The 24,170-nt window shown below is 38.1% G+C and overlaps 1 protein-coding gene across 1 annotated transcript in view; it reads right to left on the bottom strand.

Annotated features, from left to right (window-relative positions):
- Positions 1-538: 538 nt before the first annotated feature.
- The window catches only part of TFAP2D (transcription factor AP-2 delta), a 54,510-nt gene continuing 30,878 nt past the window's right edge, over positions 539-24,170 (bottom strand). The window contains exons 7-8 of the mRNA XM_060164226.1: positions 19,891-20,004; positions 539-758 (exon numbers count right to left, since the gene is read on the bottom strand). Coding sequence (XP_060020209.1) covers positions 539-758; positions 19,891-20,004 — 334 coding nt within the window. The remainder of the gene's footprint in view (positions 759-19,890; positions 20,005-24,170) is intronic.

The raw sequence follows: 24,170 nt of genomic DNA, 5'->3' as shown, positions 1-24,170 counted from the left end.
TTCAGTTCCCAGAGCATTTATTGATGGATTGATTGCCAGATTGGTCTATTTAATGGAAAGAGGCACTGTTTTGTTATAGGGGATTAAGTCAAGAAAGACTGGCGCTGTATGCGCTGGTGGTGGAGTCCAGTTTGGTCATGCTTTCTGATCCCTAACTACAGAGTTGGATAAGAAAGTGCAACAGTTAGATGTGAAAAAGCATGTGCTGCCTCTCCAAAGTCCAGAAGTGCTTAAAAACTGTGATGTATATAATTCGGAACAATAAATTACGTGCACAAAAGGAGTTTATCATAACATAAAATTAAAAAGTGACAATTTCATCACACAGTTACACTGCTCTTTTCCTGTTTTTTTGGTCTTTTTTTTTTTTTGGTTTTGTCCTTTTTTGTTTCATTTTTCATTTCCATTTTTGTTTTTTATGGAGGGTTGGGGGAGGGCAGAGATTTGGTCCACTGAAGATTAATCACCCTCAATGATATATATATTAGAAAAAATATCAGCAGCAAGACTCTCTGGAAATAGATTCTGTTTGATGTAGCTAGTCTGTCTTTTCTGTTTTGCCCTCTTTCACAGCAGCCTCTGAAGTTTTCCGCAGGGGGGCTTTCTCCGAGGTGCCATGTCCTTGGCCAGAATCCGCCGCTCCGCCATTTTTGTGAGTAGTGTGTTTTTCCAAGTAGTTTAGCATTTCACTGAGGACTGTTTGGAAAGTGCTTAGGGCTGCGCATATTGCTGGGGTCCCAAAGCCATGAGTGATCAAACTGGAAATGAGAAGCGGTAGGAAAAAGAGATAAGCAATTTGCAGTATGATACGGGGCAACAGATCCCCCCATTTAATCCAGAACAGTCCATTAAACAGGCATTTATTGTGATCCGAAACGGCGCCAAGCATTGGGGACGGTAGACGCAAGTCAATGTATTGCTCTGAACAGTAAGAAATTCAGGGACTATCTGGAAGAAAACGTCACTGATAGACTTGATAGGCACTAATTATTAGCAGCTCTGAGTGTTTAACGCACGACTTGACTCTGAGTCTCGATCTCATTAAGAAAGCCAGAAAATACAACTTTCTATTGTGTGGGAATCATCTCGTTTTTAAGAATGGCACGTATGCTTATATAAGCATATATCACCCGAGAAGAGATCAAAATTGGCTGAGTGTGCCTGGGGTTTAGCTGCTCCTCTAACTTCATTCTTCTCTTCTTCAAGGTTATGGAGTTCTATCTGGGCACAAGGCCATCCCGCTGGAGACAACATTCCCAAGCTTTCCTTGCCGCTAAGTTTAGACACAGAGCTAATCCTTCCACTATAGACCACAGAGGAAGTGATGTTTGCAATTCCCACCTGCTTAAAAGGAAAGGGTGTGCCTTCTATTTCCTCTCAAAATAGCTATGGAGCTGTGCAGCTGAGGACAAAACAAGATGGCAGGAACCTACTCACCTCCAGTCTCCTAAATGAGAGAAAAATAAAATTCTATCTAATGCAAGCCACTCTTTTTGGGGGTTTCCGCAGCTGACTAATTCATTAATAATCATAACTAGTGAGCCAGCATAGGGAGGGTTGGAGCAACTTCAGCGTCGGTAGCCCTTCCAACCACAACAAATATCATCTCTAGCTGAACAAATACATAAGTGTAGATTCATTCTTTCTGTGAACAAAACCCACCCAGATGGTTCATTTGTGTCCATTGTTTCTGAAGTGACACTGCCAGGTTCTCCCCATAACTCACATCTTGTAAAATATAGAAAAACATGACTGACATATATCATGCATATATTATATCTATCTATAAATAGCATGGCATATATACTGTATATTCAATATATGAAGCCATTAATTGCTTACAAGCCCTAGGTTGTTCAGTTATTGTGATATTAGCAGTTTTTAAAATTAATCAATTTTTATTTATTTATTTTGGCTGCGTTGAGTCTTTGTTGCTGTGTGCGGGCTTTCTCTAGCTGTGGCAAGTGGGGGCTACTCTTTGTTGCGGTGCATGGGCTTCTCATTGTGGTGGCTTCTCTTGCTGTGGATCACGGGCTCTAGGTAAGCAGGCTTCAGTAGTTGTGGCACTTGGGTTCTAGGGGGAGTGGGCTCAGTAGTTGTGGCGCACAGGCTTAGTTGCTCCGCAGCATGTGGGATCTTCCCGGACCAGGGATCAAACCCGTGTCCCCTGCATTGGCAGGCAGATTCTTGACCACTGCGCCACCAGGAAAGTCCCATTAGCAGTTTTAAAATCAAATAGTACCATCCTTCACAATCTGTTAACTAGCTAATTATCCTTCTTAGGGTATGTAACCTTTTTTTTTTTTTTTTTTTTTTGTGGTACGCGGGCCTCTCACTGTTGTGGCCTATCCTGTTGCGGAGCACAGGCTCCGGACGCGCAGGCTCAGCGGCCATGGCTCACGGGCCCAGCCGCCCCACGGCATGTGGGATCTTCCCGGACCGGGGCACGAACCTGCGTCCCCTGCATCGGCAGGCAGACTCTCAACCATTGCGCCACCAGGGAAGCCCAGGGTATGTAATCTTTAGGGGCAAAAATTACAAGATCTTAAAATATTGCAGATGAGGGATTTAGGATCTCAGGCAGCCTATTGATATGCCTCAGTGGTGATAATAATAAGATTAGCACATGGAGCTGTTGCTCTGTTAATACACACATAAGACTCAAGACGATGCCAGACTTTTAGGAAGTGCTCCAATAAATGGTAGCTATTGTTGGCTGTGGAACGTTCACGCTGAGAGTAAACTTTTCTGCATATCCTTTATATTTTATAGGTTGCCACCATCTTTCATCCAGACATTTTACAAAGCCTGCCCTATGCCTAAGTCATAATTAACATATGTTAAAAAGAAAAAAAGATTTCAGTCTCCAATTATTTAGAAAACAAGACTGGTCAATGTTTTGCCAACTAGGTATACCAAAGTTTGTAATATAAGGCATCATCATAGTTCAAGCATATGCATACGTTGCATTGCTGAGCAGGAAAACTGACTTCAGCTCTATTTCTCCAATGCTATAAGTAGAGGGGAATCCAAATGTTTTAGGACTTAATCAGGGAGGAAGGACATAAATGGAATTAACTGAAGTGCTAGAAGAACTAATCATGGCGGCACCTGCAAAAAAGAACCAAATGAAGCCATCTATTAGTGTCTAGATGCTTGGCCCTGGGCAAAAACTGCCTCTTTTCTCTTGTTTTACTCCTGTTCAGGGCTCCTCGTACCATTAGATAATCTGTTTTTCCTCTCTATTGCCGTGTTCTCTCAGTTGTGACTCCCCTTTTCATCTAGGCCGAATATAGAGAATTTAGTTCCACTTGGGTAAACATTAAGGTTAATAGCCAATATTTGAGTCCTGACCACATGCCAGGCCCTGTTCTAACTGCTTTATTCTGTACTCCCTCACAAAATCCTGTCAACAACTGTAAGAAGTAAGTATTATTATTTCCATTTTACAGGTGAAGAAACTGATATCCAGAAATGTTAAATAATCTGCCTGAGAAATTCCATACTGCCTCTGTGCTTATCTATGTTCCTCTCAGGCTGTGGGTGCGTTTTACACCTTCTCTGTGAGAAATCGCATTCTGTTGGCAGTTTTAGCTCAGCTTCTCTAACTTAACTTTGTTCTATGGGCAGACTTGTTAGACCTGGAAGATCATTCCTCCTCACTTTCCTGTCTAAGACCAGGGTTCTAAAAGGCCAGATACAAAGTAGATGTGTCTGTATAAATGTTTTACTTTTCCATGTTGAGAAGAGTGGTTGCCATAATGAAAAATTCTCAGGCTGGCATCCCTTCTTGACTGATGGCCTTCCTTACTTCTGAAATATGTACCTGGTCTTTAGTAAACTGCACTGTCACCTTTGCCCTGGATTGAGACCTCCTTGCACAGAGTTCTTCACACTGCCTTCAACCTTGGGCACTGTGTGATTTGTGGGAAGTTATGTAGCCTTGTAAGACGACAACAGTCTGACGAAAACATCTGCAAGTTTCTTTCCAGCACTAAGCTTCAATTCACTGGTATAATGCTTAGGGCACACTTCTTAAAACCAAGGACATGACAGAAGGTTATAGATGTTGAAAAAGCACTTATCTCAACAGATAAGTCTCAAACTGTGAAACAGTCAACATAAGAAAAGTAAGGACTTGGGCTTCCCTGGTGGCGCAGTGGTTGAGAGTCCGCCTGCCGATGCAGGGGACACGGGTTCGTGCCCCGGTCCGGGAGGATCCCACATGCCGCAGGGCGGCTGGGCCCGTGAGCCACGGCCGCTGAGCCTGCGCGTCCGGAGCCTGTGCTCCGCAACGGGAGAGGCCACAACAGTGAGAGGCCCGCGTACCGCCAAAAAAAAAAAAAAAAAAAAAAAAAAAAAAAAGTAAGGACTCGAAGTGTTATCATTCTGCATAAAAAACATTATGTAAATGTTGTTAATGTCCTTGATTTCACATTACCTGCACATCAAAATTATGCATGGAACACTACATAGGATGATGCTAAAAGCAAGGTATAGCCTCTGTTCTAGCAGTTTTCGGTAAGGTTTATGAATCTAAATAATTAATCTAATATTATATGAGAACAGCACAGAACAAAATGTGAAATCACAGAATGATTAAAAGAATTTCTGGGAACGTCATGTTTTTCTTTTAGCCCCAGCCATTCCAGAAAAATAGGTATATATCTCATTCACAGTGACATACAAAAAGGAGAAAAGGGATAATGTAGAGTCTGCAGAAAAATAAGAGAAAAACAGAAAGAAGAGGCTGATTTTCAGTCCTAGACAGAAAATAAACTAAGGTCATCTATCTGTAAGGTAACACACTATAGTCAAATCTCTAAAATCTTTGATAAGGTCATTCTTTTGCCCTTAGAAAATATTTTTTAGCCACAGATTTAATCTTTAAGTTATATTTGGCATTTGCATCTATTTTCATCAGATTAATATCAGAGAGCATTTCACAAGTAAATCTTACCTGGGCTAAACAGCAGCCATGATGGTTTGAAGTAGGTTGTCAAAATATGGAAGTCCTTCTAAATTTAACTTCATCTAAAAGTTTGTCCTCAAGTAGACAAGCTAGAGAGACAATCAGCACTGTTCTAGGTGTATCATCTTCATGCCACGTTTAAAACATTTTGCTGAACAGTGGCGGACAATACAAATGTTGTATCAGATTTCTTAGTGTATTTGCATTTTCCAGCTCTCCTTCCTTCACCCTTTATAATCATATGTTCTATTATTTTATTTTTGAAAGGCTTATCTCTTCTCTATCCTCAAACCTACGATGGTCATTCCTGCTTGTGTACCTTTGTTTGTCCTCCCTCTTTTTTTTTTTCAGCCAATCTAAAAATCACTCAACCTTCAAAGTATCTTGGATGATATTGGAAAAAAAGGAGTTAGTTTCCTGTTCCCTTGATTAAGATATTGAAAAAGATGTGCTCCTGCCAAAGGATAGAAACTTGCCAAAGTGATGAGAAAACTTAAATAGAATTCTGAGGAGAAAGGAGTAACATTCCCCACCAAAAGTGTAAAACTAGAGCCCAGAGAAGACAATGGGAAGAAAATAAGTGAGGGCAAGATCTGATCATCAAAGTGGGAGCTATATGCAGCCATATCACTTAGAGCATAAGTGATCATCGAAGTATCCTAGATTTTAATGTAAGTGGCAAATAAGATGTTATATGTATCTCCAACAATCTGTGGCTTGAGTTCTTACCATAAACTGGTAATCAAAAGTAAGAGTCTTGGACTTCCCTGGTGGTGCAAAGGTTAAGAATCCGCCTGCCAATGCAGGGGACACGGGTTTGATCCCTGGTCTGGGAAGATCCCACATGCCACGGAGCAACTAAGCCCGTGCACCACAACTACTGAGCCCGCGCACCCTAGAGCCCAAGTGCCACAACTACTGAGCCCGTGTGCTACAACTACTGAAGCCCGTGTGTCTGGAGCCCATGATCCACAACAAGAGAAGCCACCGCAGTGAGAAGCCGGCACACCGCATCAAAGAGCAGCCCCCACTCGCCACAACTAGAGAAAAGCCCACGCGCAGCAACGAAGACCCAACACAGGCAAAAATAAAATATAAATAAATGAAATTAAATTTTAAAAGAAAGTTAGAGTCTAATCTTAAGAAAAGAAAAATATGAAGGGTTGTTACAAAATAAAACCAAACCACCAGGCAACAGCAACAACTAAAACAAACAGGACTGAGGTAGAGTGCTCCTATTGTCAACCTACACTCTACCTGACATCATCTGCTGCCAGCATCTGGGCATTTATCATTTCCAGGAGGCAGCAGCCTTGAGGATGAAGAGGTGGGACTCCCGTGTATGGAATAATTGACTTAGCAAAGACTAAAGTTTCCTCGGTTTCATTCAGGAGACTCTGTTGCCCAGGCCTATAGGATTTAGTTTGAAGTTCTGTTCCAAGAATGAGGAAGAGGAACAATGCAGAGAGAGGCCTGGGGGAGAGAGTGCTACGTTAGCAAGTGAAAGATTCAATGGTAATTAAGAAACTTCGCTTTCTTTTCAAAGAGTTTAATCTTTAAAACTGGCAATGGTATTAATGGAACTGCAACTTTTTTTTTCAAGTATAGGAAACTCCTATTTCAGGGTAAAGAAAACAGAGGCATGTGTTTCTGAGACACTTGAGTGGTTAGGTAACCTTTGAAAACTCATGGAAAATGGGGAGGAAGTAGTGAACTGGAACAGAGTAACATGCCTTAATAATTAAAGTAGGAGAAAAGAGACAGATTTTAGAAATTCTAGGTTATTAAATTACATTTAATTAGTCCTTAACGAATTTCTTAAAATGGGATATATTAAAAAATCAGGTATACCAACTTTAAATTTACATACGATAATATTAGCCCTTTTAGGTATATAGTTCGTTGAATTTTGACAAACCCATACAGTTGTGTAATGACCACCATTACCCAAAACATTTTCTCGTGATCCCTTTCGGTCAATGCACTTTCCCCACCCCCAGATCTTGGGAATCAGTGTTCTAATTTCTATCTCTATAGTTTTTACTTTTTCCCCCGAATGTCGTATAAATTGAATCATGAAGTCTATAGACTTTTATGACTGTCTGTTTTCACTTTGCCTAATAATTTTGAGATTCATCCATGTTTTGGTGTTTATCAATAGATTATTTCTTTTTATTGCTGGTAAGTATTCCATTGAATGGGATTATTGCAATTTGTTCATGTAATGGGTTATTACTAATTTAAGGGCTAATATTTAAGAAATAGAAGTGATCGCTGAAATGCTGCATGGCTTCAGTAATAATTGAGTTAACAAGGGCTAAAGGGTCCTCAGTTTCCAGTGGAGTGCTGCAAGACTTTCCCATTAATCCCACTCTCCTCCCCATCTTAATTGACAATGTGATTGACAGCGTCATGGATTTGTAACTTAATGGCTGGTATTAAAACAGAGAGAAAAATTCCTGCACTGGTTAGCAGAACCAAAGTGCTGAAATACCTTCACGTGGTAAAAAGCTTAGTTGGTGGGCTAAATCAATGATGTGAAATTTAGGAAAGATTAAGGAAAACATATCTGTTTGCAGTATGTTGAGAGAGGGAGAGAGTTGACTCAAGCAATTCTTAGGGAAAAGGCACACCAAATCAGTAAGTCTAAACCATAAAGGGAGGATCAAAATGTGAGCTTCAGATCATAGCTAGTCAGGCTTAGAACTCCATTTACCTTGAACTATTCTCTCTCTGTCTACGCAGATTCCAGCTCATTGATTTAATTTTCCTATTTCACCCTGAGGAGCAGGGTTCTGACAGACACCTGCTGAGAAAATCCAGACTGTTGAAGTTTACGCACCTGATGTTCTAGAAAATGTAACTTATATTTAACAGTCATCTTCTTAATTTTATTCGTGGTTTTAAAAACTCCTATTTTGCTAGACTTCCTAATTAACATTCTTTAGAGCATCTTTCTTCCACATAAACCATCTCTTCAAATTGGCTGTTTGCTGGATCCAGAGGTGAAGCTCTACTTTTGACTTTCCCCCTAAGTGTTAAAGTGTGTTCACATCTCAGCAGCTGGAGAGATACCACAGGGAGACGGTGTTTGTTTGAGTGTGCGTGCACATGTACAAGTTGTTGACTTAACACTGTTTTTATTAACCTGAATACGTCCTATAGATATAGATCTTAACTTTTTAGAGGAAAATATACTGCAACAGTTCAAAATGTATTCTCTATCAGTGGGATTAAAAATGAAGAAATTGAGACAGAAATGAAACAGGAAATAGAGGATGGTAGAAAAGAGATTGCTATTTGAAAAAGAATAAATTATAATCCTTTCTCCTTTTTCCCTGTGTAATTTTGCTAATAAGGTGTTATTAACAACCCATCTTTAACTCCAACAGTATTTATACTTACAAACCATTTGACATTAATGATGAGGAATTATAATAGAAATTTCACAAACTCCCTGTGACCTCTGGCTAAATGAATTTCTTTTGCTTGTGGACAAGGCCTTACGTATTTATCTTTAGACTCTCCAAAGCTTGAGTGCTTACTTGGAATATAGGTTAATATAGGATTCTGAATGAACATATACCAGAGGAACAAGAGCTGCTTAACTTTCCTTAATCTAAGTAAATATGGTTTACATTTCACCAGCTCTCTTGTCCGCTAGAGACATGGTACAAAGCTGTTTCCATATTGCTCTAATTGTCCTTTGGAAATGTTTTATCATTACTTTAATTGATTTGTCTAAACGAATTCAAATTAAACCACTCAGGCAATTTTCTAAAACATAGCCTAAAGCAAATTCCTATGGAATCTTCCCCTGAATTCTTCCTATCTTGGCAAGAGTTGGGCCTGGCACATGAAAAGATGCTCAACATTGCTAATTATTAGAGCAATTCAAATCAAAACAACAAGGAGACATCACCCCACACCTGTCAGAATGGCTATCATCAAAAAGTCTGCAAATAACAAATGCTGGTGATGATGTGGAGAAAAGGAAACCCTTATACACTATTGATGGGAATGTAAATTGGTGGAAAACCATATGGAGGTTTCTCAAAAAACTAAAAATAGAGCTATCAGTATGATCCAGCAATTCCACTCCTGGGTATATATCCAGGAAAAAAAAACGAGAGCACTGGTGCAAAAAGATACATGTACCCCGATGTTCATAGCATCATTATTTATAATTGCCAACATATGGAAGCAACCCAACTGTCCATCAACAGACAAATGGACCAAGAAGATGTGGTATGTATTAGCCACACACACAAAATTAAAACCTCCCATTTGCAGCAATGTGGATGAACCTAGAGAATATCATGCTTAGTGAAACAAAGACAGAGAAAGACAAATACTGTATGAGATCACTTATATGTGGAATCTAAAAAATAATACAAACGGATGACTATAGCAAAAGAGAAACAGACTCACGGATACAGAAAACAAACTAGTGGTTACCAGAGGGTACAGGGAAGGGGGGAGGGGCAAGTTAGGGTTATAGGATTAAGAGATAAAACTACTTTGTATAAAATAGATAAGCAACAAGGATATACTGTAGAGCACAGGGAATTACAGTCATTATCTTATAATAACATTTAATAAAGTATAATCTGTAAAAATACTGAATCACTGTGCTGTACACGTGAAACTAATATAATATTGTAAGTCAACTGTACTTGAATTTAAAAAAAAGAGTTGGGCCTGGGCTCAAACACATCCTTTCCACCTACTAAGGGAACACTGATTTAACAGGATTAAAAGGAAAATAAAAGTCTCATTCCTATTTGCCACTGAGGACTGCCTCACTCAGTTGTGTCTGACAACTAAGGACGGATTCTTCTAGCTTTCTTTTGGGATACAAAAAGCTGGAAGTAGTAGATACTATTATACTACAAGCTAGAAGACTGAAAATCAAGAGAAAATACTCTACCATCATCATTTAGATAATTAAAGCAAAAGCTGATTTTTCTTCGTCAAATTTCAACTTTCTATCTGGAGAAGTTTTTGGTGTGTGTAAAGGTTGAAATAGTTTGGGCTATTGTTCCTATTATTTTGTTATGTTGCATCATTCCAGTGGGTGTTTGGTCTCATGTACCTTTGATTTTCCGGATAGCATAGAGATGCCACTGTTATCAACCTCAGTTCTGCTTTCCGGCCTCTGGGAGGCATGCAGGCAGCAAGATTTAAAGGGAAGACAAGCCTCCTTTTCCTTCTCTCCTGGATTATTCAGAGACTGCAGGTTTAGGTCCAACTGTAGCCTGAGGCTCAGTCTGTACTCCTCACTACTCTTTTAGGTGGCAGACGGAAAAATGCCTTCTTCCACTCATGAGAACAGCCATGAGGGCAGGAGGCTGGGAGACAGACCCTGGAGAACACCAGCAAAGGATTGTGGGGCTTCTCTGCAAAACCTTAGTTCTTTTCAGAACCATGAGGGGAAGATGCTTCATCTCTCTGAAGTGGCACAACTCCTGAATATAGGTCATGGGAAGAGACCTCAGCCTGAGGAAAGCAGCTGGGTCTTAAGCACCCAGAACTTGATGGCATCTATCCTTTCTAGCCAAACTGGTTGAGGAAGCAGAGAAAAAGGAAACTGACTGGGCTTCCCTGGTGGCGCAGTGGTTGAGAGTCCGCCTGCCGATGCAGGGGACACGGGTTCGTGCCCCGGTCTGGGAAGATCCCACATGCTGCGGAGCGGCTGTGCCCGTGAGCCATGGCTGCTGAGCCTGCGCGTCCGGAGCCTGTGCTCCGCAACGGGAGAGGCCACAACAGTGAGAGGCCCGCGTACCGCAAAAAAAAAAAAAAAAAAAAAAAAAAAAAAAGGAAACTGACTGATTGTGCTTATTTCCTACATAAATTATATTATCCCCTAGCCCCCAGGGCTTTTAAAATGGAGTTTAATTGAGGTGCATAATTAAGGTATATGGTTCTCTGGTAGTGAGTAGCAACCCACTTGTTAGCAAGGCCTTGTCAGCACCCACAAATGTTCTATGGTTTCTTTAGCTGGTGGTTCTCAGCCCTAGATAAATGCAAGAATCACCCAGGGAGTTATTTAAAAAAATGCCAACGTGCGGGTCCCACCCCGGAGATCCTGATTTAATTGGTTTGGGATGGGTCCAAAACATCAGTATTTTAGAAACAGTACTGAATAGTTTAAATGTAGCTAGGGAGTTAGGCATGTTCCCTTAGAGCCAAGAAATGACACCTAAATACCGGGCTGGCTAACCTCCCCGGGTAAAAGAGGAAGATGAACTTTTCCAGCATTTCCCCCAAGAACTTCTGCAGAGCCTTAGTTCCATGGAATGTTAATAGGTATTCTGAGAAAAAAACAGTTTCTGTGATCAAGTTTTGGAGACAGGAAGCTAAGCATTCCTTCCATTCAAAAACAGTTTTGGGAGCTTATAATATGCCAACTGCGTTGGCGTACCTCTAGAGGAGTATGGTAGTCAGGGTTTCTTGAGTCAAAAAAAACACTTGACCATGACACACTTTCAAGGAGCAGCTCATGGGACTGTGAAACTCACTTTGGAGAAGTGCATTTATGACTGTCCTGAACCTCTGCCAGGTTGGGAGACGTGATTGCCTATCCATCACTCTAAGGTCACGTTTCTCCTGTTTTTCTCAGCCACTTACTCTGAGGTCCCAAAGGGATTGAGTCCTTGTGATTCCATTTTACTTCACTCCATCTCATTAGCAAAGGAAGCTAAGGGTATAATCATTGCACACACATTAGGAGAGACCAAAGTCAATCACATCCAAGTCAATTCTTTGAAGGTAAAGACATTTTTTTTGATATCTCCACCCTATTTTTTACATATGGAAATAGAGCTTTTGGGGATAAATTAACCATGTCCTTATATTTCTCCCTATCAGACAATTCATATTTTCTTTGTAGAATAGGGGAAGGAAAATGCTAAGCTGAGGACTCGTGCTCTCTTAGATGAATTTAGTCAACTGTTGACTTCTGGGGAAATTTTTTTATTGAAGTAACCTTGGTTTATAACATCATGTAAGTTTCATGTGCACATTGTATTTCTACTTCTGTATATACAACAGTGTGCTCACCACCAAATATATAGTTTCCATCAGCTGTTGACTTTTTTAAATGAACAAGTTGCTAAAACATAAAGAGAGGAAGTGAGATCACATGGAAACACAGCATAAATGACTGATTGAGCAGTAAATGGAGAATGGAATAAAGAAGCTTAGAAGGAGCCTTCAAGATCATCCAGCTTAACTGTTGTCAAGTTACAGATGAACCTGCAGAGGCCAGACTGGTAAATGTCTGCTCTAAATCCACACTTCCAGCCGGAAACCGAGAGGAGACTGAGCTAGATGCCCTGACATCCGTTCTGAGTATTTCCCATGATTTCGTGCTGTCTCTCCCCCAACCCACAGATCAACAAAGATAGAAATTATTTAAATACAAATTTACCAAATTATTCATATGTAATGGTTAGGGGACAATGTTTGCAAATTTTTATTAGAAACAGTTGCTTCTGGTTTCTCTTGTTTGAATTACCAGTCTCCTATGTGCTGAACCTAAAAATCCATTAAAATGTCATCAAATCACCTGCAATAGATGTTTTTATGTTCATATCGCCTGCAGCATTTGGTTTGGGGCCATGCACTTTGTGAAGGACAATAAATACTGGCAACTGATTTACACTTTAGTTTCTTGCTTAACGTTACGTAAAGGTAAGTAATTTAATGTAGATTCATGCAAGAAGGGCATCATGGTTCCACTTACCTGCTAAGGAAGTGAAAACTGTTGCCTGTTTTTATAGTCTACATTTTTTTCTATTGAAAGTTTTACTTCAAGGGAAAGAGGTTTTTTTCTCTTATGTAAATACAGGCTGTCCTTTTTTATTTAAGTAGTGAATAAGACCACTTACAGGTATGTTTTTCTTTGAAGTGGAGAATGTAAGTGCACTTTTGGAGTCTAGGTTAAAGTTTTAAAGTTTAATTTCAGCCTTACATAAAGGAGCTTCAGTGTGGAAAACATAGGATTTTTTTTCCTTCACAATTCAGGCCTATTATTTCCAACATTCTTAAATAAAATGGTCTTCGAAGTCCCCTTGAACTGGCAGAACATCCTGAAGGGGTCAATAATTCTGTTTCTTAAATCTAAGCCTAGGCATGTAATTTATTTTACGATGTTTTCTTTTGGGATTGGAGATTTAATTGCAATTTCTTTATTTCTCTTCTGACACTAAAAATGCTGTCACAAGATTAATAAAATCCTCCACTCCTGGTTGCCTTCCCCACCATTTTCCCATCCCAAGAAAATGAAAAAATAAAAACAAAAACTATACACATCTTAGGCTCCTTGGAGAAGACGTGTCCACATTTAAATAGAGACACACATCCTATCTTCAGTGTGTTGTGAAGCACATAGCACTCAGAAGATTCTAGTTGAGTTGACTGGAATGCATGTCATACGTAGAACACAAAGAGAAGGGGGATGAACGGCCCAGGAAGAGAAAATTCAGAGAGACATGAGCGCTGCCTCTAGAAACCGGGAGGGAAACAGGATTAAACTGACTCTATAGGGCCCCCAAGGAGTGGGAATGTTAGGGAGACAGATCTTGGCCCAACGGAGGGAAGGCATTGCTAATAGAGTTGTCAGAGATAGAAGGGATGCCGAGGCATGAAAAGAGCAGCCTATCACTGGAAGTTATCGAGCCTGGGATGGGTGACAACTTGACAGGGATGTTGGAGGGAAGATTCAAATGTTGGAGGAGAGTGGGGAACTTAAGGGGCCTTCCAACACTGAGAATCAATGAGGAGAATGTAATCACCAGCAAACACAGACATCGGGGACAGCCTATGCATTGCTTATTTCCAAAGAGTTATGGGAGTTGTAGGAGGGTCTATTTCTAAGACGATGTGATGTCAGTATACTTTGTGACTCAAATAGAAGAATTTAAGCACATTGAATCCCCAGCCCATGGTCCTAAGAAAACACCAAGGCCCTGGGAATGAACCAGAGGAGAATATATCCAAGACAAAACAGAGTTAGTATCGTATTCTACATTTAGTAACATATAGGTATTGGGCACATACTGTGTGCTAAGTACTGTGGATAGACAGAGGAAATCCTACAAGGACCTACTGTATAACACAGGGAACTCTACTCAGTATTTTGCAATAACCTATAAGGGAAAAGAATCTGGAAAAAAAAAGATACATATGTATGTAAAACTGAATCACTGTGCTGTACACCTGAAACTGACACGGTATTGTAAATCAACTATATTTCAATAAAAAAATATTTACAGTAAAAAAAAAAGGGGGGGAAATCCTTTCCCAATTATCCCAGGTAATTACCTGCACTCTACTTAACACTCTTATAATCTCTCTATGTCATATTTTACATCTTTGTATGTAACTGTCTTCCACTTCAGAAGTACTTAAAGATGGGACAATCCTTTGGCCATCTTGGCACCACCTGCCCTTCGCACAGTAAAATACAAGAAACAGTAAAATACCATGCTCCCAAGGTGGGTGTTGACAAAGAAAACAACCTCATTTTCCCAACAGGTTGTTTTCTCTGAACTGAGCATTAAAAATAGTCTAGCTTCCTCCCCTTACTTACGTTGTTCAACATGCTTTTGCTTGACTTTAGATTCAAGGATATTATGAGAACATAAGACACAAAGAAGGGCAAAGTAATTAAGATTTCTTGAGATCTCAAAGAAGGGAATTCCTAACATTTCAGAAAATTAGGGCTCTGGTTTCATCTGAGCTGAGTCTGTTCTGTCCGTGAAGTCCCACGCCACCTTGGTCTAATTGTCATCACCGTTCCGGGGAACTGTGTCTGTGGGGACTTCCGCAGATTTCAATCAATCGTCTTCCCCTTTCCAGTAGATGCTGTGGTGTCTGCTCTGGTCTCTAAAGCAATATACACTTTGGATGGTACTCAGTAAATTATAAATAATGGATAAACCTGCCTCCTGTCATTTTGATAGAAACGAGCAGCTTTCCAGGCTGTGAGTCGATCACGAGAAGGGTCACTACTCTCCCCACCGTTTCCCAGAGCACCCTGATATGTCAGTTACCACAGAAAACTGGAAGTAGTTATCTGGGCTTTCCAAGGCCAGATCATTCCCTAGCTCTACCTAGACATATTCAATCTGCCGAAAGTAAGCCATGGTTCTCCAGGTACCAAATCAGCCACCCTGGAAGATGTAATTCCAGCGGTTTGCACTGGGAAGGAGATTCTGATGAAATAAAATAGTAGCACAAGTTGATGCTACTAATCAGAGTCGTCTCTATGCTCATCCAGTCACACTCTCTCCTTACTTCTTTCCCAGACAGCACTCAGCAAAAACAGTGGAAAATCAGACTCTGCTAATGGACTGTTTTCAACATCAGATGTGATATGTTTCCTTTCTAATACATTTTTCTCTTGAGCTGATGCTTCTATCAAATTAAAGTTACCACCGTCAGTAGGAAATTATGAAAGAGACACCTTCCATGCTAACACATTGTTACCCAGATTATTAGCAGGATAATAGATGTAGAATCTCTTTAATTCATTAGAGTATAAGACAGAACTTTACATAATTCTCAATGTCACTTTAAAAATGAATTAGAGGTTTCCCTGGTGGCGCAGTGGTTGAGAGTCCGCCTGCCGATGCAGGGGACACGGGTTCGTGCCCTGGTCCGGGAAGATCCCACATGCCGCGGAGCGGCTGGGCCCGTGAGCCATGGCCGCTGAGCCTGCGCGTCCGGAGCCTGTGCTCCACAATGCGAGAGGCCACAACACTGAGAGGCCCGCGTACCGCAAAAAAAAAAAAAAAAAAGAATTAGAAATGTTTTCCTTCCAAGGGAAAAGAAGCTAATAGTCTTGGAATATCCTAGGACTGTGAGCTGTCTAGACTTAAAGCTGTCTAATTATCAGAATCAACTTCAGATTTTGCAAATTATACAGATGCCTGAGTCCAATCCTAGACTTGACCTATTGAATTAGATCTTTAAAAGTGTACTTCAGGCCTCAAGATTTTTTTTTTGGGCAACGCCATGCAGCTTGCAGGATCTTAGTCCCCCAACCAGGGATCGAATCCGTGTCCTCGGCAGTGAAATCACAGAATCCTAGCCACTGGACAGCCAGGGAATTCCCTTTTGTCTTCTTTTTTTGGCTTTTTTTTTGGCCTCAAGACTTTTAAAAAGCTCTAAGGGAAATTTCACTATGAACCCAGGTTTAAGAGCTACACTTCTAAAGTGTGAGGTATTTTTCCAAGGTCAGGCAACAAGCTGATTTTACAGTCCTATTAAGATATTTTATTGAGGCTACTTTTAATAAATACACAGTAAAAACCAAAAGAAACACACACTTAAATTCGGTTTACATCAGGAGACTTAAACTTGGATTTTAATTGGAAATGTCAACCATGTTTAAAACTTTTGTTTAAAAGAATATTGTTTAAGACATGCAAAAAAAATAAAGTTGGACACATCTTACACCATATACAAAAATTAACTCAAAATGGATCAAAGATCTAAACATAAGACCTAAAACTCTTAGAAGAAAACACAGTTGGGGGAAAGCTTCATGACACTAGATATGGCAAGGATTTCCTGGATATAACATCAAAAACACAGGCAACAAAAATAAAAATAGGCAAATTGAACTATATCAAAAACCTCTGTGCATCAAAGAACACAACAGAATAAAAAGTCAACCTACAGAGTGGGAGAAAATATTTACAAATTGTATATCTAATATGGGGTTAATATCCAGAATATATAAAGAACTCCTACAACTCAACAACAAAAAGCAAATAACCAGATTTACAAATGGGCAAAGGATGTGAATAAAGAGCTCTTCTAAGATGCCATAGAAATGGCCAACAAGCATATTAAAAGATGCTTAACATCATATTCATTAAGGAAATGCAAATCAAAACTTCAATGAGATATCACCTCGCACTCATTAGGATAGCTACTATCTGCCCCGCAAATAAAATCACAACAGTAAATAACAAGAGGTAGAGGTATTAGAACCCTGTGCCCTGTTGGTGGGAATGTAAAATGGTGCAGGCACATTGGAAAACAATATGACATTTTCTCAAAAATTAAAAATAGAATGACCATAGACATAGTGATGCTACTTATGGACATATATCCAAAAGAATTGAAAGCAGGATCTTCAAAAGATATTTGCACACCCATGTTCAGAGCAGCACTGTTCACAACAGCCAAGAGGCAGAAGCAACCCAAGTCTCCACTAATGGATGACTGGATAAGCGAAATGTGGTATACATGTACAATAGAGTATTATTCAGTCTTAGAGGAAAGGAAATTTAGCATGTGCTACAACATAGATGAACCTTGAAAACATTATGCTAAGTGAAATAAGTCAATCACAAAAAGACAAATACTGTATGAGTTTACTTATTTGAAGTATTTAGTCAAATTCATAGGGACAGAAAGTAGAATGGTGGTTGCCAAGGGCTGGGGGGAAGGGGAAATTTATTGTTTAATGGCTATAGAGTTTCAGATTTGCAAAATGAAAAAAATCCTGGAGACTGGTTGCCCAACAATGTGAATATACTTAACATTACTGAACTGTACGCTTAGAAGTGATTAAGATGGTAAATGCTGTTGTGTTTTTTTAACCACAATTTAAAAAAAAGATATAATTAAGGAAATTTGCCGTAAAGTGAATTTTGGTTAAGTGATTTTTAACGTCATACTACCCGCCATTGTGAAATCCAGAAGATTTCATCTAAATAAATAATCAGAATGTAGTTAAAGCAAAATATATGAAAAAATCTGACAAACATTACAAAAGCATAATAAATGGGAGTCGTAACTTTCTGATAGCTAACTACTCAACATATCAATAATAATACCAAAGTTTTATAGGTGATACATTTATAAGTAGATATACTATGTAATGTTAAATGTGTTAAGATATGGCTGTACATTTCAAATTGTTGTGACTGAGAATCTGCAGGCATATATCTTCTCGAGAGTTTTATACCCAAAATGTAATCTCTCTTTTTTACGGAGAATGAGGAGGAACAATTTACCATCTATTTAGCTTTTCTCTAAGAAACATCAGACTAGCTTCTCTGGGTAATTCTAGACTAGCTTGTTACTATATTTTGCACGGGGAGGAACCAAAGAGCATATAAAGCACATGTAGGAAACATTCAGCTCAAGTTTAGAAATGAAAGTTTTCTCTAAAGAGTTCTGTGGCATTAAGTTGGCAGATGACTCAGGTATCAACAAATTAGCAGATTGTGCGTACGCTAAACAGACAAATAGTTTACCTATTTATTTTACACTGTAGCTGATATCCAATTTACCCATTGATGCCATAGTCTGTTTTGAGCCTTGAGAAAGGACAGCTCACTGTCCAATAAAGGCTATGACCTCTGTGATTGGAAATGACCTAGCAGACATGACAGAGAGCCCCAGTTCTCTGTATTCCAACAGTAAGTTCCTTCTTGGAGTAAATCTGTAACTCAACAAACCTCCTTAAATCCAGAATTGAACTTGTATAAAAATTATTAAGCTGTGAATTGAACTTCTGTAAAAACTATTAATCTCTTAAGTATGTATACAAATAAAAATGTGGAAAAAATTTGTACAGATATGATAGTAGAGCACTTTGTACTTTTTAAACTTGGATCCGTGGTGCAGTAAATAGTATATCATTTATTGAATGCTTACTCTGTATTCATTTTCTCATTTTAGCTCACTACCACCATGTAATGGATCAGTTCTTATTCCATTAAAAGCTAGGGAAAGAAAAGCTTGAGAAGAGTACATACATTACCCCAAATAACCCAGCTCAGATGTATTAAGCGTCTGGATTTGAAGACCATTCTCTTGACTCCAAAGCCTTTTGCTCTTAACTTTTAAGCACTACACTTTCTCCCAGTTTTAGTACACTCACCTTCACTAACCCAATTGAATGGTAGAAGAAAAGTCCTGGGAACTTATCCTACATTTGGTGCATTTTTAGAAGACAAATCCTTTAATCTTCAGAGAGGTGTCTATTACACCTTGAGGAGTATTGTGACATGATGAAAAATTAAGTATTTTATTTAAAAGTCTCTGATGTTGCAGATAAAATTCCAACTTACTTAAATATCCATTATTTTGTATAACAGAATATCTTCCTCGAAAGCATTATAATCATTGAGAGGTATTGAAAGCATTTTGAAATTTAATTATGTTGGTCTTTCCTTAGCATTGATTTTTTAAACTAAATGATAATAATAAAAAGAGGATAAATAAAAATTTTTATTGATGAGAAATGTCATGTAGGCATTAGAATTCTAGAGTTTAACATTTGGAAGGCACCTGAAAAATTATCATGTTCGTTTCCACATTGCAACCAGGGCATAAATTAACCAAGAAAAATAGTCTATTCTCTTCCAAAGAATTTCAGAAAATGAAATTTAAGATATACTTTCAATAATACATCCTGGGTTCTTTAAAATATGCTTGTGTGGTCTAACTTAAGAACCATGCGCAGTTTCTAACTGCAGAGAAATCATTAGCGTACTCCTGGAAAATCAGTCTAGGATGTCCCATTAGTTTCTATCACATCATCTGCCTATTCAACGATTCACCTAATCAAGGTAAAGAACTGTTTAAAGGATTTCAGGATCCTGATCTAAAAGTGCTACTGTTTGAAATAATAGAGCTCACAGTCACAGGTTCTTTGAAATCACACAAAGTTATAAATTTTCTGATCCAAAGTGTTTCATGCTTTAGCTACTTTTACAATTTGATCTTAGGTGCTTGGAATTTCAAAAATTTCAGGCAGTCACCATATATATATATATATGTTTTATCTCTAAATGGAACTGTGATAGGACTACACACATGTCTGGGTTAATAAAGATGGTTTTAACAATTTAAAAGAGAGTCTGAACAAATTGAAAAACGATTCTTACCTGAAATGTGTTAAGTGTCTCTGGATGTCAAGGTCTAGAATTGGAGTGGGTCTGGAGGATCCCAGCGGTGATCTATCTTGGCTCAAGAGGTCTTGAAATTCTTTACAAATTTGTCTAAAATAAAAGATTCAAAATTAAAGTTGAACTCTTGAGACGGGGCTTTAATTTCATCCCATGATATTTTTCCAAAGGCTTGTTTTCTCTTTTAAAAGAGGACTAGATAAATATCATAAAGCAACCTCTGAAGTTCCATCTACAACATACAGATGAGGTTACAATGAGTTACAATAGCAACTATGCTCTCAAGTTGATCATGCTCTCAAGATGATCATGAAAACTTTCAAGTGAGTAACAGTCCAGGAACATTGACAAAACCAGTGTTCATTTTTAAGGTGAATATTCATAGATTAACCTCAGTATAAGGGAAAAATCTATAAAACAGGATCACAATTAATAATTCCTTTAAAAAAATTAAAATGTGATTCTGGGGGTGGGGTGTCATGTCTGTAAACAAGTTTAAATCAAGCTATAGGCTTATTTCAGAGCCATGATTCAAGTAGACTTTGGGAAATCCCTTTCCCCAATATTTCATTATAATTCAGACTCTTCTGGACTAAATTTGTGTTTTTAATATTTGAAGTAGACAATCACCCAAATTTAGTCTACTAGCCTCATTTTGTCTCAGAAAAATGATTACATTGTGCTCCACGTAAGATAGTTTCTTGCAAAAAAGTATCAGCAAGGGCATTTTTCTGCTGCTTTTCTTAATTTAAATGATTATGATTTCTGATCATTGGTTTCATATTACCATGATTGTTTGATAACAGTAAAGCCCTTGTGATACATAGTCCAAAAGATATAATTCTGAAGAAGCAAACATATGAAGGAACCGTGTGTGTGTGTTTTTTTTAACAACAAAACACTAGATTAATGCAGAAGCTGAAGAGTGAAGTAAAAGACTGCCGAGGAATTGCTCAAAAGAATCCATCAGCTAAGTGAAACCACTCCACATTCAAGGCATACTATGACAGTGATTAGGTTTTTTGTCTGGATTTACAATGGGCAGTCACAAAATGTAATAATGTAGCCCTGACTATAATTACCTATGGAGCCAAAATCAAGTACAGAAGGGTCAAATTATTCCAAGTGAAAGCCACTGCGTGGGCCCAGCCACAAAGTCCTCTCCAAAGCATTTGTGTCATTAAGCAAAAAACTACTACAAAGTGACAAAATGTCTTGAAGCCCAAATAACGTACCATTGAGTTAAAATCAGAGGAGGCTTGTTTATTATAAGGTACCCCATATTTATCGAATTCTTCTGGAGATCATGTGAGACTTTTTTTTTTTTTACAAGCAATGAGTCTCAGTTTTAATGCCAGTGTTCAAATATCATCATTTCACAGAATTTGCCTTACTCATTTTGAACAGAAGTGAAAGTAAAAGAGGGTCATAGGGAAAGGAAAAGCCAAACAACAAACAGATAAGTCTTTACCTGCTCTAAATCAAACAGGATCCTCCACACCACCTGTTAATGTTTGGTTGCGTCTCAGATGTAGCATCTAAACGCATGTTTTAACAGTGCATGTGTGTACTTCCACTGAAAATATTTTATCTGAACTTCTCACTTTTTCTGTTCTGAGTTAGACTCAGTTGGCTGACTTTCAGGTGTATTGCCTATTTTTAATTAACGAGTAGCAACTTAAATTAAATGTTGATATTATTTGTTGGCATCAAACAGTGACATTTGGTGGGGCATCGTTATCTGTTGCACTTTATGTTATTTAATAGTTAGATATATTGTTATCTTTGTTTTTAGAAAATGTCTTACTAAATTTTAAAATACAGACTTGCTATCACTTTTCAGACTAGCAATGTGAATTACTACGTGGTAGGTCATCAGTATGATGCATTATTACAAAGGAATATTGGAGTTGTTTAACGACTGGTCTCTTAATTTTCTATCAGATTAAAAGGTATTAAAAATTTAAGTGGAGGTTAAAACATTGCTTTAGTTCGTGTGTTATGATATGGGAATTTCTCGGATAATTGAATAAGCTAATTTAAAGTTGGCAGATCAACTTCTTTACTGTTTAAACAACAGAGCAAGTTACAATAAACTTAAAGTTGAGGAAGAAATGAGGAAAAGGCAAGTGTGGAAAAATTTAACTTATGCTAAGCAATTCAACTACTCCACATATGAAGCTGTATCAGGAGAAGTTTCAGAATTTTCAACCTTGATATTTGATTCTTCTGCTTAATTCACTGACTTTGGACAGCCTCCAGACTTAAAAACAGATGACAATTTTGTAGATTTCCTTTAGGCAATTATCATCATCACATTATGACAGTTACAGAGTTATTATTTTTATGCTTAGTTTTATTCTTATTTAAATTTTTATCTATGAAGCTACAGTAAGAAATACTCTTATTTCTCCAAACAAAATGTCACATTATGAATTACGTAACACAAGATGATCTTCGATGAATCATAAATTCTAACTTTATCACTTACGTCATTGTCCTTAAGGATTTAATTTTTTAGCTGATGTCTGAATTTAAAGTTCTGTTTCTCCTTTTGACTATTAATGTTATGGTAAAAATTAAAACTCGCTAACTATTCCTCTTTACCCTAATGCAGATCAAGTGTTAATCATATTTAGTTCTAAATTCAATGAAGAGGTTTAAATGTGTTTTTCATAAATCAAATAAATGTTTTGTCCAGTACATTTTTAGATTTCAAAAACTGTCTAACTCAGTTTCTATTACCCCCCTTAAATAATTATCTAATTACACGAAAATGTTTGGTTAATCAACAAAGCACTGGGAATAAAGAGGAATTAGGAGGGTAACGGCACTTAATCAATGAGCCTTTCTTACAATTGTATACTCGGCAATATAATTAAATACAACAGAATCTGTTATTCATAGAGGTAAAAAAGAAATATGTAAGCCATTGTGCCCATGTGGATCAGCAATTGGATCTCTCATCTAAAGAATTTTGAATTTTGTATATATTTTTGATACAATTGTCACAGTCCTGTGAACAAAGAAAGGTGAACTGATTAGAATGTAATGAATATCCAGGTAGATTACTTAATTTCAACACTGAGCATTTTAATCGAAAACAGCCAATGCTTTACCATTGGAAAATTTAGAAACTACTCAGAACACATGTTGGATCCATTAATATGTTGCAGAAAGGCATTTATTCCCACACACCCCTTAATTTATCTACTTATATTGATGACTACTTGTATTGAGTATGTTTGCTATGACTGCATAGTCTCCGATTCTTCAATTCTTGTTTCACATGATCTAATAAGAAGATGGAATGGATATAAATAACCACAAAAACAAAACATTTAGTCTGTCTCCTAATTTCTGGATGTTTATAGTCTATTTACTCTTACTTAAAGTAAGGTAATTGGAATTAGTGAATTCAATTCTTGCTTGACATTTAATGGTCTGCAAATGTCCAGCTACGGGAAGAGGGATCAAAGAGAATTACATGTTCTTGAACTATTTCATGAAATCAAAGTTCAAAATATCACCTAAAATAATATACATTACTTAGATCCCATGTAAAAGGGAAGTACTACTCCCTAGTTGAATCCACTACTATAAAATAGACGTCTCCATACAACTTTGACAAATATGAAAGTACTTCTCCCAAGTTCTTCTAACATTTACTTCTGTGAAAACAAAATCTCAACATCAGTTTGAATGCACTGACTCCCAAACACTTAGACAGAGTGATGGGAATTCCCAAGAAAATGGGAGCTTGTGTTTGGAAATGTAATGGTGGCCTTGCTGTGGATGGTGGGAGTGAACAGTTCTAGAATCTGGAGGAAGGAAGACAAGAAGGATTTCTCTGGATCAGGGGGTGAAAGTCTTAGAAAATGCATGATAAAACCACAACCGAGTCATTTTGAGGTAGGAAACATGAAGGTGTTTTCTCTTGGATAATTAGTATTTGGGGATAACAGTATCATTCAGAGGTATCACATGGGTATGCATGTTGGGAAATTTGTAAAATCCTACCAGCTAGAATGATATGCTTTGGGAACACCTAGGAGATGCTACCTAACTTCTAGCACTGTCTATTTCTCCTGATCTGTAATAATTTGTTACAGTCTCCTGAGATTACATTAAGGATACAAACGAACGAACTACATGTACTTTCAGTTCCTTCTGGTAAAACTGAAATGTGGAGGATGAAGACCCCTCTGGGTCAAAAACTGTTTGGAAGAGGGAAAAAGTAGAAGCAAAGTAGATGTGAA

This window comes from Lagenorhynchus albirostris, chromosome 10 (assembly GCF_949774975.1).
Source record: "Lagenorhynchus albirostris chromosome 10, mLagAlb1.1, whole genome shotgun sequence".
Lineage (NCBI taxonomy): Eukaryota > Metazoa > Chordata > Mammalia > Artiodactyla > Delphinidae > Lagenorhynchus > Lagenorhynchus albirostris.
This window is presented reverse-complemented; position numbering and strand designations above follow the sequence as displayed.